Below are 16,417 nucleotides of genomic sequence, written 5' to 3'. Positions count from 1 at the left end.
CATCTGTCACTTTTTAAACCATCAAAACCCAGCCTTCCCATAAATATTGGGATCTTGTGATATTTTCAGATGTGGTAAATTCCATGTTAAAAATACATAACTATAAACATTACTGTGTCTACATGTTCTAACAACACTTAGTGGAAACAAAGTCGGTACAAAATGTATTGCACTAATAGAGCTTAAATGAACTAATTTAGTTTGTTTGGATTTTTTTCTCTTATTAAATTAAGAACTACAAGCCGCTGTTGAAGAGGTGCTGCCAAGCTTGAAGAAAGATGATGTGGCTGTCTATTATGTGAGCAGAACTTCTAACACAGATGGGGTCAACTCTTTCTTAGACAAAGTGGATGAAGTATCAAGTGAACCTGTCCCAGAATCCTGGAGGTCGGAAGTTACCTTTTCCACTCCTGCCTTATATATTTATACTTCTGGAACCACAGGTAAAAAATAGAGGATTCTCAAAGCAATGGACCTATCCTGAAAGAGTTAAATGTTGGGTTAGATTTTTAAATGCTCTCTTTCTTTGGCAAAGCTTATCAGATAACTAATACTTCAGGGGATTTAGCTCATTGCCTGTGGGAACTATGATCTTGTTCCATAGCATATGAAAACATTTGGGTTTCTCTAAGGTATGCATACTTCCCCCAGTTGGTGTATAGAACAGGTAGAGAGATTAACGAAGAACTACAAAAATAATTAGGGTGATGATAAGATTTGGCACTGAATAGGTTGTTAGGATTTTTTTCAAAATGATTGTTGCTTTTTGATTAAGATTTGTCACTGAACAGGTTTTGGAATTTTTTTAATGATCGCTACATTTTGATTATACTCTGTCCAGCATCCGTATATAATGTATAACCAATTATAAGTGGACCACCAAGAAGACTATAGAACAATAATGGGGTTATATTTGTACAAACATTTTGATCACTATCTTTCCATGCAACAATGACTTGAAGCTGTTTGGTTCTGTGGGTGTAGAATGGCTCTTAGCTCAGGGCCTAAAATGGTATATTTCATCAAATCTAGGATGTCTTACACCTTTGGTGTAAGCTGTACTATTGTTTTACATAAGCCGCTAAGAGAAAACACTGCCAACTGTCATATTACTGAAACACTGCTGTGTGGAACAGGCGACATTAAAGGTAGATAGATGTAGTAGGTGCTCTTCTAGGAGCTCTATGGTGTTCATACATTTCTCCCACCACTCTTAAGACAGGTACTACTCTTATTCCTGTTTTACAGATTCAGAAACTGATGCCTAGAGAGTTTAAGAACTTCCCATGATAGGAAGTAGAAGTGTCAGGCTTCACTTTGCTAGGCTGACTCCACAGCTCATACAACTGACCTCTCTGCCAGAATACCTCCTAGTTCACCCATCTGATAGCTATTTGGTGTCTGCCTACTCAAGGTCAGGGAAAATGTTACCAAAATGTAATCATATGAAGACTGAGAGCTACATGTAAGAAAGGATAGGAAGCTACCCCCAGCATCCTAATTATTCTTAATAATATTGGAAAGTTGAATATGTGAGTCATTCGGTTAAAATTTTAACTCAAGCAGATAATTATAGCATGCATTCTCCTTGTAAAATAATCAAACATTAGAGATAAGGGTTACTTTGAGCCTTATGAGGAGGGGTATCTTGGGATGACCTATTAAAGCTAATCTCGAGAGCATAATAGCTATCGTTCTTTTGTTTGTCAACAGTTCTATTTCACCATGTCAGCAGAATGGTAGGATGACATGGTTTAACCAGATGCTTCCACTGCATCCAGAACTACCTCAATATATGGAACTTATACCCTCATTTCTCAATAGAATGGTAAAACTAAACTGTAAACTTTGATTTGGGAAGTAACTGAGGTAAAACAAGCCCTTAACTAGTGACTGGAAGTTCTAGTCTTAATACTAAATAGATAAGCACAGAACTTGTTCACAACTGCAGGTTTTGCCATGAAGTATAAAACCCACCTTAGGGGAAAAAGAGATTAAGCACTCTTTCATCCAATCCCATAATTCAGAATTTAGATTTAATTGGAATATAATTAGGTTGATATTTATTTTACCTTTCTTATCTCTGAATAAAATATCTGCCAAGTTACTAGTGTTCAGTTCAGTTCAGTCGCTCAGTCGTGTCTGACTCTTTGCGACCCCATGAATCGCAGCACACCAGGCCTCCCTGTCCATCACCAACTCCTGGAGTTCACCGAAACTCATGTCCATCGAGTCGGTGATACAATCCAGCCATCTCATCCTCTGTTGTCCCCTTCTCCTCCTGCCCCCAATCCCTCCCAGCATTAGAGTCTTTTCCAATGAGTCAACTCTTTGCATGAGGTAGCCAGGGTATTGGAGTTGCAGCTTTAGCATCAGTCCTTCCAATGAACACTCAGGACTGATCTCCTTTAGGATGGACTGGTTGGATCTCCTTGCAGTCCAAGGGACTCTCAAGAGTCTTCTCCAACACCACAGTTCAAAAGCATCAATTCTTCGGCGCTCAGCCTTCTTCACAGTCCAACTCTCACATCCATACATGACCACAGGAAAAACCATAGCCTTGACTAGACGGAACTTAGTTGGCAAAGTAATGTCTCTGCTTTTTAATATGCTATCTAGGTTGGTCATAACTTTCCTTCCAAGGAGTAAGCGTCTTTTAATTTCATGGCTGCAATCACCATCTGCAGTAATTTTGGAGCCCCCAAAAATAAAGTCTGACACTGTTTCCACTGTTTGCCCATCTATTTCCCATGAAGTGATGGGACCAGATGCCATGATCTTCGTTTTCTGAATGTTGAGCTTTAAGCCAACTTTTTCACTCTCCTCTTCCACTTTCATCAAGAGGCTTTTTAGTTCCTCTTCACTTTCTGCCATAACGGTGGTGTCATCTGCATATCTGAGGTTATTGATATTTCTCCCGGCAATCTTGATTCCAGCTTGTGCTTCTTCCAGCCCAGCATTTCTCATGATGTACTCTGCATAGAAGTTAAATAAGCAGGGTGACAATATACAGCCTTGATATACTCCTTTTCCTATTTGGAACAGTCTGTTGTTCCATGTCCAGTTCTAACTGTTGCTTCCTGACCTGCATACAGGTTTCTCAAGAGGCAGGTCAGGTGTTCTGGTATTCCCATCTCTTTCATAATCTTCCACAGTTTATTGCGATAACTCCAGAAAGAATGAAGGGATGGAGCCAAAGCAAAAACCATACCCAGTTGTGGATATGACTGGTGGTAGAAGCAAGATCCAATGCTGTAAAGAGCAATATTGCATAGGAACTTGGAACGTTAGGTCCATGAATCAAGGCAAATTGGAAGTGGTCAAACAGGAGATGGCAAGAGTAAACGTCAACATTCTAGGAATCAGCAAACTAAAATGGACTAGAATGCGTGAATTTAACTCAGATGACCATTATATCTACTACTGTGGGCAGGAATCCCATAGAAGAAATGGAGTAGCCATCATGGTCAACAAAAGAATCTGAAATGCAGTACTTGGATGCAATCTCAAAAACGACAGAATGATCTCTGTTCGTTTCCAAGGCAGACCATTCAGTGTCACAGTAATCCAAGTCTATGCCCCAGCCAGTAACACTGAAGAAGCTAAGTTGAACGGTTCTATGAAGACCTACAAGAACTTCTAGAACTAACACCCAAAAAAAGATGTCCTTTTCATTATAGGGGACTGGAATGCAAAAGTAGAAAGTCAAGAAATACCTGGAGTAACAGGCAAATTTGGCCTTGGAGTACAGAATGAAGCAGGGCAAAGGCTAACAGAGTTTTGCCAAGAGAATGCACTGGTCATAGCAAACACTTTCTTCCAACAACACAAGAGAAGACTCTACTCATGGACATCACCAGATGGTCAACACCAAAATCAGATTGATTATATTCTTTGCAGGCAAAGTTGGAGAAGCTCTATACAGTCAGCAAAAATAAGACTGGGAGCTGACTGTGGCTCAGATCATGAACTCCTTATTACCAAATTCAGACTGAAATTGAAGAAAGTAGGGAAAACCACTAGACCATTCAGGTATGACCTAAATCAAATCCCTTATGATTATATACTGGAAGTTACTAGTATAAACATTAATAAAAAGAATTCCTTTAAGCAATCAGAGAACAACATGTTTTCCCTGTGCCTCAAAGGCAGTCATTAGCATAAAATTATATAATAGTTACCAAATATTATTTCTTCATTAATACAAAAGTTTATATCAGGAAGTTTTCTGAAAGTGCTTAACACCACAAAAGATGTGTGTTTCTGTTTTAAAAAATATAATTCTGAGTTTTTACTATCTGGATAATTTTTTTTCAAGGTGAATACAATTGATTTGTTGATTCTTTCTTCGGTTTCTCATTATTAGTATAGAATGGAGCATTAATACTCATGACATCAAAGACCATCAACTGTGAACTGTGTTTACAATGATGGTAGTTTGCCAGTCATATTTCTTTGCCTTCTAACAAATTGCTTTTATTTAGGCAATACCATCAAATATTGAGGCATCTTAATCTAAACAGAATTGCCTTTCTCTTCACAAAGCCAAGTGACCCACTCTGGTTTTTAACTCTAGACTCATCCATTGTGCAATGACTTCATGGCCTCCCCAACTAAACTGACTCCCATGGGCAACAATATAAGCATACTCTTTCAATTGAGTCTTATAAAAAAAATCTACATAAATTATAGTTCAGTTCAGTTCAGTTCAGTCGGTCAGTCGTGTCCAACTCTTTGCGACCCCATGAATCGCAGCACGCCAGGCCTCCCTGTCCATCACCATCTCCCAGAGCTCACTCAGACTCACGTCCATCAAGTCCGTGATGCCATCCAGCCATCTCATCCTGGGTCGTCCCCTTCTCCTCCTGCCCCCAATCCCTCCCAGCATCAGAGTCTTTTCCAATGAGTCAACTCTTTGTATGAGGTGGCCAAAGTACTGGAGCTTCAGCTTTAGCATCATTCCCTCCAAAGAAATCCCAGGGTTGATCTCCTTTAGGATGGACTGGTTGGATCTCCTTGCAGTCCAAGGGACTCTCAAGAGTCTTCTCCAACACCACAGTTCAAAAGCATCAATTCTTCGGCGCTCAGCCTTTCTTCACAGTCCAACTCTCACATCCATACATGACCACAGGAAAAACCATATCCTTGACTAGACGGACCTTAATCAGCAAATTAATGTCTCTGCTTTTGAATATACTATCTAGGTTGGTCATAACTTTTCTTCCAAGGAGTAAGCATCTTTTAATTTCATGGCTGCAATCACCATCTGCAGTGATTTTGGAGCCCCCCAAAATAAAGTCTGACACTTTTCTACTGTTTCCCCATCTATTTCCCATGAAGTGATGGGACCAGATGCCATGATCTTCGTTTTCTGAATGTTGAGCTTTAAGCCAACTTTTTCACTCTCCTCTTTCACTTTCATCAAGAGGCATTTTAGCTCCTCTTCACTTTCTGCCATAATGGTGGTGTCATCTGCATATCTGAGGTTATTGATATTTCTCCCGGCAATCTTGATTCCAGCTTGTGTTTCTTCCAGTCCAGCATTTCTCATGATGTACTCTGCATAGAAGTTAAATGAGCAGGGTGACAATATACAGCCTTGATGTACTCCTTTTCCTATTTGGAACCAGTCTGTTGTTCCATGTCCAGTTCTAACCGTTGCTTCCTGACCTGCATACAGATTTCTCAAGAGGCAGGTTAGGTGGTCTGGTATTCCCATCTCTTTCAGAATTTTCCAAATACAAATGTACTTAGTGTACTAAAAATATACTGAGATACCATTTTTTCACCTTTCAGATTGGCAAAAATTTCAACATTTGAAAGGACGTTTTTGAAGGGCTGTGAGGAAACAGGTGCACTCCTGTATTACTGATGGGGTAGTCAATGGGGACAGCCCTAATAACTGGCAAAGTGGCAGTGTCTATCAAAATTACAAGGTCTGATACCTTTTGGCCCAGCAGTCTCACATCGACAAATTTATCTTACAGATGGAGCATCATTCACAGTGTGAAGTGCCGTGTGGACCAGGTTTTTCCACATGTGGACCAGCGTCATTTGAAATTGCAAAATAGTGTAAATAAACTATAAAACACACACACAGAGGAGTAAATGCAGAGAAAATAAGTGGATGAAAAAATAAGGGAAATTTCTACATACAAATATGGACAGAACTTAAAAATACTTTGTTAGTGAAGAGGGGAAGTGCAGAATAGTATGCTTTTTTTTTTAAATTGGGGGAAAGGGCAAGAACATAGAAGCAAATGAGCCTATATTTACATAAAAAACTCTAGAAGAGTATGTGAGAAATTCATAGAAGTGACTATGAAGGAAAGAGATAGGATGGATGGGCTATGTAATCTCTCTGATTCTCAGTCTTCTCATCTGTGAACTAGAGAATATAATTCTACTTATATCGTTAATTATGAGAATTGAGTGAAAACTTGGCAATCCAGTTGACCCTTGAACAATACGAGGGTCCACACAGCCGAAGATCTACACATAACTTATAGAAGGCCCTCCATATAGGTTCTTCAGCATCTGCGATTTTTCATCCATGGATTCAACCAACCATGGGTGTGTTTACCACTGAAAAAATCCTCATATAGTGACCCCAAACAGTTCAAACCCCTGTCCTTCAAGGATGCTTAGCAAGATGGTAGACCCAAATCAGAAATTCAGTAGACAGTCACTCGTTTTCCCTCATCTTACCACTCTAATAACCAGCTAACTCAGGGGTCAGCAAACCATAGCCTGAGGATCACAAACACCACACCACCACAAGTTCTGTAAATAAAGTTCCATGTCCACAGGGCCAAGTTCGTTACTTTTTTTGTTTAGCTGCTTTCAGCTATAATAGCAGAGTTAAGTAGTTGCAATAGAGACTTATGGCCCTGCAAAACCTAAAATGTTTACCATCTGGTCCTTTACAGAAAAAACTGTGAACTTCTGGTCTCACCAAATGCAATCTTCTAATCCCTAGATGATGAATCTTCCTAAGACACATCTCTCTCCCAGATCATGTGTCTGTGAATAACCATTCTTGATTCACACATGCTTCTCTTGTACCTTTATGCAGGTCTCCCGAAAGCTGCAAAGATCAATCATCACCGCATTTGGTACGGAATTGGCCTTGCTCTTGCCTCCGAGGTTACAGGGGATGATGTAATCTATACCCCCCTACCCTTGTACCACAGTGCTGCACTTCTGATTGGCTTACATGGATGTATGGTGACTGGTAAGCTTTTCTTCTCAACAGGGTATTGAAGCCCAGTACACATTCAATGTGCTTATTCAGTTCAGTCGCTTAGTCGTGTTCGACTCTTTGCGACCCCATGAGTTGCGGCACGCCAGGCCTCCCTGTCCATCACCATCTCCCAGAGTTCACTCAAACTCACGTCCATCGAGTCTGTGATGCCATCTAGCCATAAGGAAAAGTAATACAAAATTTTCTATTTTCCTGTGTGCTATAGGAATAGTGTTTAATTCCATGTTAATACTGAGTTTGTTTGGCTTACACATAGCAAACATTTAAAAGAATTTATAGTGAATGTCATGATGGTCCATTGGTTAGGACTCCACATTTTCATTGCTGAGGGCCTGGGTTCAATTCCTGATCAGGAAACAGAGATCCGACCAGCCCCAAGGCCAAATAAATAAATAAAAAGAATTTCCATTTTTTCATGCCTGTGTGTCTTTTAATATAATGCTGTAATTGTTCAGCATATCAAAGAGCAAGCTTCTTTTAAATCTTTTAGGTCTTTATACAGGTTAAGATACTCGATCCTTCGATTCCACAAATAATTCTCTTATGTCATTTCTATCTTCAGAAATCTGCATGTTGATCTCCATTAGCACCTGGTTTAAACTTCTCATTCAGTTGGCCCATTCTACTTCATTCTTCCCTCTTCCCACAGGCTCTCAGCTCTGGTCAGAATACTTAGATTTCCCCATCTCTTCTCTTTCCTTCTGAAACTTTACATTTACATTAGATTTGCCATTCTTACTACTGTCAACAGGATTTCTGCACCTTGTGTACATAAAGTCTCAGCCCAATATCCACCTCTTCAGGAGACTACCTCTAACTTGCCAACTAAACTAAAAAACTTAACTTTTTCTCCCATGTGACATTTTAAGTAATTACATATGTATATACAGTAACATATGCATATATTAATTTATATACAAATACACATGACTGCCCAAACCTCTGCTCCTTTTCCTCATCAGCTTACTGATTGGATATAAAACACTTAATCCAGCATCAATACCAGCCTCCAAATCAGCAAGGAATGCCTGGGTCTGATCATACTGTTGGGCCCTTCTAAAAGAGAATGACTCTGAAGCCCTCCTGGAGATAAATCAATCAGTCATACATCTACTTAAGCATAATAGATAAATGCTAAGAAGGAAAATGTAGTATTTTTTTAAAATTTCTCCTAAAACACTTGATTTTGCATGTTTAGGAGTAGAAATAAACTAATAACATGAAAAATACCTGTGATATTTTTATTCCACTTTTCTACATTTCATGCTTATGTTAGGTTGAATATGATAGGTACTTTGTTTTTACCTATCATATTAGTTTTCTATTCCCACTGTAACAAATGACCACAAACTTTGTGGTTTAAAACAACACAGGTTGATTCTCTCCCTTTTTTGAAAGTCAGAAGTCCAAAAGTCAAGATGTTAGTGAGGCTACATTCCTTCTGGAAGCTTGTAGGCAAGAGTCCATTTCCTTGCCTTTCCTAGCTCCTGGAGGCTGCTCACATTCTTTGGCTTGTGGCCCCTTTTTTCATCTTCAAAGCATTTCACTCACGTCTTTTGTTTTTGTCATGCTTTGTCCTACAACCCTTGACCTTCTTGACTTCTTATCACACCCCTGTGATTACATTGGTCTCTCCCAATCAGTTCAGTTCAGTTCAGTAGCTCAGTAGTGTCCGAATCTTTGTGACCCCATGGACTGCAGCACACCAGGCCTCCTTGTCCATCACCAACTACCAGAGTTTACTCAAACTGATGTCCATTGAGTCGGTGATGCCATCCAATCGTCTCATCCTCTGTCGTCCCCTTCTCCTCCCACCTTCAATCTTTCCCAGCATCAGGGTCTTTTCACATGAGTCAGCTCTTTGCATGAGGTGGCCAAAGTATTGGAGTTTCAGCTTCAGCATCAGTCCTTCCAATGAGTATTCAGGTCTGATCTCCTTTAGGATGGACTGGTTGGATCTCCTTGCAGTCCAAAGGACTCTCAAGAGTCTTCTCCAACACCACAGTTCAAAAACATCAATTCTTCAGTGCTCAGCTTTCTTTATAGTCCAACTCTCACATCCATACATGACTACTGGAAAAACCATAGCTTTGACTAGATGGACCTTTGTTGGTAAAGTAATGTCTCTGCTTTTTAATATGCTGTCTAGGTTGGTCATAACTTTTCTTCCAAGGAGCAATTGTCTTTTAATTTCATGGTTACAGTCACCATCTGCAGTGATTTTGGAGCCCAAATAGTCTGTCACTGTTTCCATTGTTTCCCCATCTATTTGCTGTGAAGTAAAAGACTCAGATGCTGGGAGGGATTGAGGGCAGGAGGAGAAGGGGATGACAGAGGGTGAGATGGCTGGATGGCATCACCACTCAATGGACATGAGTTTGGGTAAACTCCAGAAGTTGGTGATGGACAGAGAGGCCTGGAGTGCTGCAATTCATGGGGTCACAAAGAGTCGGACACGACTGAGCAACTGAACTGAACTGAATGGGACTGGATGCCATGATCTTTGTTTTCTGAAAGTTGAGTTTTAAGCCAACTTTTTCACTCTCCACTTTCATTTTCATCAAAAGCCTCTTTAGTTCCTCTTCGATTTCTGCCATAAGGGTGGTGTCATCTGCATATCTGAGGTATTTGATATTTCTCCCACCAACCTTGATTCCAGCTAGTGCTTCATCCAGTCCAGCATTTCTCATGATATACTCTGTTCAGTTCAGTTCAGTCACTCAATCGTGTCCGACTCTTTGCAACCCCATGAATCGCAGCACACCAGGCCTCCCTGTCCATCACCATCTCCCAGAGCTCACTCAGATTCATGTTCATCGAGTCCGTGATGCCATCCAGCCATCTCATCCTCGGTTGTCCCCTTCTCCTCCTGCCCCTAATCCCTCCCAGCATCAGAGTCTTTTCCAATGAGTCAACTCTTCGCATGAGGTGGCCAAAGTACTGGAGCTTCAGCTTTAGCATCATTCCTTCCAAAGAATACCCAGGGCTGATCTCCTTTAGAATGGACAGGTTGGATCTCCTTGCAGTCCAAGGGACTCTCAAGAGTCTTCTCCAACACCACAGTTCAAAAGCATCAATTCTTCGGCGCTCAGCCTTCTTCACAGTCCAACTCTCACATCCATACATGACCACAGGAAAAACCATAACCTTGACTAGACGGACCTTAGTCGGCAAAGTAATGTCTCTGCTTTTGAATATACTGTCTAGGTTGGTCATAACTTTTCTTCCAAGGAGTAAGCGTCTTTTAATTTCATGGCTGCAATCACCATCTGCAGTAATTTTGGAGCCTCCAAAAATGAAGTCTGACACTGTTTCCACTGTTTGCCCATCTATTTCCCATGAAGTGATGGGACCAGATGCCATGATCTTCGTTTTCTGAATGTTGAGCTTTAAGCCAACTTTTTCACTCTCCTCTTTCACTTTCATCAAGAGGCTTTTTAGCTCCTCTTCACTTTCTGCCATAAGGGTGGTGTCATCTGCATATCTGAGGTTATTGATATTTCTGCTGGCAATCTTGATTCCAGCTTGTGTTTCTTCCAGCCCAGCATTTCTGATGATGTACTCTGCATAGAAGTTAAATAAGCAGGGTGACAATATACAGCCTTGATGTACTCCTTTTCCTATTTGGAACCAGTCTGTTGTTCCATGTCCAGTTCTAACTGTTGCTTCCTGACCTGCATACAGATTTCTCAAGAGGCAGGTTAGGTGGTCTGGTATTCCCATCTCTTTCAGAATTTTCCACAGTTGATTGTGATCCACACAGTCAAAGGCTTTGTTTTTCTGGAACTCTCTTGCTTTTTCCATGATCCAGTGGATGTTGTCAATTTGATCTCTGGTTCCTCTGCCTTTTCTAAAACTAGCTTGAACATCAAGGAGTTCATGGTTCATGTATTGCTGAAGCCTGGTTTGGAGAATTTTGAGCATTACTTTACTAGCATGTGAGATGAGTGCAATTGTGCAGTAGTTTGAGTGTTCTTTTGCATTGCCTTTCTTTGGAATTGGAATGAAAACTGACCTTTTCCAGTCCTGTGGCCACTGCTGAGTTTTCCAAATTTGCTGGCATATTGAGTGCAGCACTTTCACAGCATCATCTTTCAGGATTTGGAACAGCTCAACTGGAATTCCATCACCTCCACTAGCTTTGTTCATAGTGATGCTTTCTAAGGCCCACTTGACTTCACATTCCAAGATGTACTCTGCATATAAGTTAAATAAGCAAGGTGACAATATACAGCCTTGATGTACTCCTTTCCCTATTTGGAACCAGTCTGTTGTTCCATGTCCAGTTCTACTACTGTTGCTTCCTAAGCTGCATACAGATTTCTCAGGAGACAGGTCAGGTGGCCTGGTATTCCCATCTCTTTAAGAATTTTCCACAGTTTGTTGTGATCCACACAGTCAAAGGCTTTGGCATAGTCAATGAAGCAGAAGTAGATGTTTTTCTGGAACTCTCTTGCTTTTTTGATGATCCAATGGATGTTGGCAATTTGAACACTGTTTCCTCTGCCTTTTCTAAATCCAGCTTGAACATCTGGAGGTTCATGGTTCACGTACTGTTGAAGCCTGTGTTGGAGAATTTTGAGCATTACTTTGCTCGCGTGTGAGATGAGTGCAATTGTGCGGTAGTTTGAGCATTCTTTGGCATTGCATTTCTTTGGGATTGGATGAAAACTGACCTTTTCCAGTTCTGTGGCCACTGCTGAGTTTTCCATATTGAATGCAGCACTTTCACAGCATCATCTTTTAGGATTTGAAATAGCTCAACTGGAATTTCATCACCTCCACTAGCTTTGTGCATAGTGATGCTTCCTAAGACCCACTTGACTTTACATTCCAGGATATCTGGCTCTAGGTGAATGATCACACCATCGTGATTATCTGAGTTGTGAAGATATTTTTTGTATAGTTCTTCTGTATATTCTTGCCAGCTCTTCTTAATATCATCTGCATCTTTTAGGTCCCTACCATTTTATCCTTGATTGTGCCCATCTTTGCATGAAATGTTCCCTTGCTATCTCTAATTTTCTTGAAGCGATCTTTAGTCTTTTCCAGTCTATTGCTTTCCTCTATTTCCTGCATTGATCATTGAAGAAGGCTTTATTATCTTTCCTTGCTGTTTTTTGGAACTCAGCATTAAAATGGGCATATCTTTCCTTTTCTCCTTTGCCTTTCACTTTTCTTTTCTCAGCTATTTGTAAGCCCTCCTCAGACAACCATTTTGCCTTTTTGCATATCTTTTCCATGGGGATGGTCTTGATCCCTGTCTCCTGTACAGTATCACAAACCTCCATCCATAGTTCATCAGGCACTCTGTCTATCAGATTTAGTCCCTTAAATATATTTCTCACTTCCACTGTGTAGTCATAAGAGATTTGATTTAGGTCATACCTGAATGGTCTAGTGGTTTTCCCTACTTTCTTCAATTTCAGTCTGAATTTGGCAATAAGGAGTTCATGATCTGAGCCACAGTCAGCTCCTGGTCTTGTTTTTGCTGACTGTATAGAGCTTCTCCATCTTTGCCTACAAAGAATATAATCAATCTGATTTCGGTGTTGACCATCTGGTGATGTCCATGTGTAGAGTTTTCTCTTGTGCTGTTGGAAGAGGGTGTTTGCTATGACCAGTGCATTCTGTTGGCAAAATTCTATTAGCCTTTGCCCTGCTTCATTCTGTACTCCAAGGCCAAATTTGCCTGTTACTCCAGGTGTGTCTTGACTTCCTACTTTTGCATTCCAGTCCCCTATAATGAAAAGGACATCTTTTGGGGGTGTTAGTTCTAGAAGTTCTTGTAGGTCTTCATAGAACCGTTCAACTTCTGCTTCTTCAGCACTACTGGTTGGGGCATAGACTTGGATTACTGTGATACTGAATGGTTTGCCTTGGAAACGAACAGAGATCATTCTGTCGTTTTTGAGATTGCATCCAAATACTACATTTCAGACTCTTTTGTTGACTGTGATGGCTGCTCCATTTCTTCTATGGGATTCTTGCCCACAGTAGTAGATATAATGGTCATCTGAGTTAAACTCACCCATTCCATTCCATTTTAGTTCACTGATTCCTAGAATGTCGACGTTCACTCTTGCCATCTCCTGTTTGACCACTCCCAATTTGCCTTGATTCATGGACCTAACATTCCAGGTTCCTATGCAATATTGCTCTTTACAGCATAGACTTTACTTCCATCCCCAGTCACATTCACAACTGGGTGTTGTTGTTGCTTTGGCTCCATCTCTTCATTCTTTCTGGAATTACTTCACCGCTGATCTCCAGTAGCATATTCCGACCCAAGGGAGTTCATCTTTCAGTGTCCTATCTTTTTGCCTTTTCTTACTGTTCATGGGGTTCTAAAGGCAAGAATACTGAAGTGGTGTGCCATTCCCTTCTCCAGTGGGCCACGTTTTGTCAGAACTTTCCACCATGACCCATCCATCTTGGGTGGCCCTACCCGGCATGGCTCCTAGTTTCATTGAGTTAGGCAATGCTGTGGTCCATGTGATCAGATTGGTTAGTTTTCTGTGATTGTGGTTTTCAATCTGTCTGCCCTCCCACGGAGAAGGATAATCTCCCCTTTTCAAGATCCTTAGTTTAACCACATCTACATAGTCTCTTTTGTCATGTAAGGTAGCATATTCATGGGCTCTAGAGATTAGGATGTGGATGTGTTGAGAACCATTATTCTGTCTATACCATCCACCATAGAAGACTATCTCCTGCTTGCTCAAGACACGTGCAGACTCTCCAGAATTGCAACCCTAGCTTCTTCTCCAGGTTCAGCTCCTTTGACCCATTCACCTTTCACCACTCTGGTCACAGACCAACTGAATCTTGGCCATCCCCCAACCTTCTCGACTGTCCTATCTTTATGTTCATGTTTTTTCCTCTGCCAGGAAGTCTCTCAGTTTTCCTCCATATTCATTTCTCAAGACCTAATTCAAATCCTACCTTTTTTAAAATATGTCTTTCTCAGCCCTTGCCCAGGAAAAATTAATCTACCTCCCCCAACACACACACACACTTAGGGCTTCACTGGACTGTGTTTATTTATTGCAAGCTGACTTTTACTAGAAAACCTTATGTCTTCTCCCCCACTATACTGTAATCTCCTATTGAATAAAACCATGTCTTATTCTTTTTTTTGCATTGAATATAGTTGGTCCCTAACACTTGTTTATGAATGTAATTCACATATGAATATCAAAAGTGAAAAATATAACTTGGGACTGTTTTGGTAGCAATCCTTTATTGGTACCTTCTATTCCTTCTCGCTAGGTGCTACTCTTGTTTTGCGGACCAAATTTTCAGCCAGCCAGTTTTGGGATGACTGCAGAAAATATAACATCACTGTCATTCAGTATATTGGTGAACTGCTTCGATATTTATGCAACTGTCCTCAGGTAACACTCCCTATGTTGCATTATCTTTTTGAAATGCTTAAGATGGGAATTCAAGTCACTTTGGATCATGCTAGGTTTCAACTGCTTCTCATATATCAGTTTTCAGTTTATACTATAGTTTTTCATTATAAAGTTCTTGGCAGCACACCTACCATAGGGAATTTGTTGGTTAGTGTGTTAGTGGCTCAGTCATGTCCAACTCTTTGCAGCTCCATGGACTGTAGCCTGTCGGGCGCCTCTGTCCATGGAATTCTCCAGGCAAGAATAATGGAGTGGGTAGCCATTCCCTTATTCAGTGGATCTTCCAGATCCAGGGATCAAACCCAGGTCTTCTGCATTGCAGGCAGATTCTTTACTGTCTGAGCCACCAGGAAAGCCATTACTTGATGGCAGTCATTGTAATAGGGCTTCCCAGGCAGCTCAGTGGTAAAGAATTTGCCTGCCAAGCAGGAGGCACAGGTTTGATCCCTGGGTTGGGAAGACCCCTGGAGAAGGGAATGGCAACCCATTCCAGTATTCTTGCCAGGAGAATTCCATGGACAGAGGAGCCTGACAGTCTACAGTCCCTGAGGTCACAAAAGTCAGATCTGACTGAGCATGCACACAAAGCAAAGTTGCTGTGATAACGTTATTCCCTGCCTTTGTACCTGTTTTCATACCTTACCCCCTACCAGCATATCCTCTGCTTCCTTCTCTACTTGTTTAAACTTACTCACTGTTAAAGCCCAGCTTCAGTGATACCTCGCATGTTAAACTCATGTGAGTCACCCAAACAGAAGTCATTGCTTCCTTCCTGTACCTCATTTGTTTTCTCCTCCTTTGTGGCCCTTGTCACTTTGCAAGTGTTGGTCTTCATGCCTCCCATGGGACCACATCTCATTGCCTTGCCCTCTCTTATAACACATTCATGCAGAAAACTTTTACTTAATGTTGCTTAGTGAATAAACTTAGGAACCATCTGACCAAATCTGTTACCAAGCTTAGAACAGATGTCCCAAGGTAATGACTCCAAGTACTGTGGATCTGCCCTGCCTGTAGATACCCACATATCTTGATGGGGTTGTTTGAAAGAGCTCGTTCTGCCCAGGTTCTCAGCTCTCATCAGAGAGGGCAGCCTGCCTGGGACCACATCAAGGTCCCAATTTTTTACACCCATTATTTTGCACCTACTCATTCTTTACTGTATGAATTTATCCCGTGCACCATAGGATGTTTAATAGCATCCTTGGCTTTTACGCAGGACATGCCAGTGATACCCTCCCCATCCTCCCAGGTCATCATAATCAAAATGTCTTCAGACATTGCCAGATATCCCCTGGCAGGCAAAATCAACCCTTCGTTAGGACCACTAAACTAGACAATGCAATAAACTCACCAGATTCTACTTTCTTTAATCCTTTTACTCATCAAAAGAAAACAAACTCAAAGGATCACTAAGTTGATCAACTGCTATTTATAAGCACCAGTTATGTTCAGTTTCGGAGAAGGCAATGGCACCCCACTCCAGTACTCTTGCCTGGAGAATTCCATGGACAGAGGAGCCTGGTAGGCTGCAGTCCATGGGGTCGCGAAGAGTTGAACACGACTGAGCAACTTGACTTTCACTTTTCACTTTCATGCATTGGAGAAGGAAATGGCAATTCACTCCAGTGTTCTTGCCTGGAGAATCCCAGGGACAGGGGAACTTGGTAGGCTGCTGTCTATGGGGTCGCACAGAGTCAGACATGACTGAAGTGACTTAGCAGTAGCAGTATGT

General features: G+C 41.1%; 1 protein-coding gene across 1 annotated transcript in view; it reads left to right on the top strand.

Moving 5' to 3' along the window:
* SLC27A2 (solute carrier family 27 member 2) overlaps positions 1 to 16,417 on the top strand; it is a 52,878-nt gene that overhangs the window by 14,161 nt on the left and 22,300 nt on the right. Inside the window, exons 2-4 of the mRNA XM_052647053.1 lie at positions 234 to 443; positions 7,076 to 7,234; positions 14,537 to 14,661. Of these exons, the coding sequence (XP_052503013.1) occupies positions 234 to 443; positions 7,076 to 7,234; positions 14,537 to 14,661 (494 nt within the window). The remainder of the gene's footprint in view (positions 1 to 233; positions 444 to 7,075; positions 7,235 to 14,536; positions 14,662 to 16,417) is intronic.

Source organism: Budorcas taxicolor, chromosome 10, assembly GCF_023091745.1.
Source record: "Budorcas taxicolor isolate Tak-1 chromosome 10, Takin1.1, whole genome shotgun sequence".
NCBI classification, from domain to species: Eukaryota; Metazoa; Chordata; class Mammalia; order Artiodactyla; family Bovidae; genus Budorcas; species Budorcas taxicolor.
The sequence above is the reverse complement of the archived record's forward strand: the minus strand, read 5'-3'. Positions and strand labels throughout refer to the sequence as shown.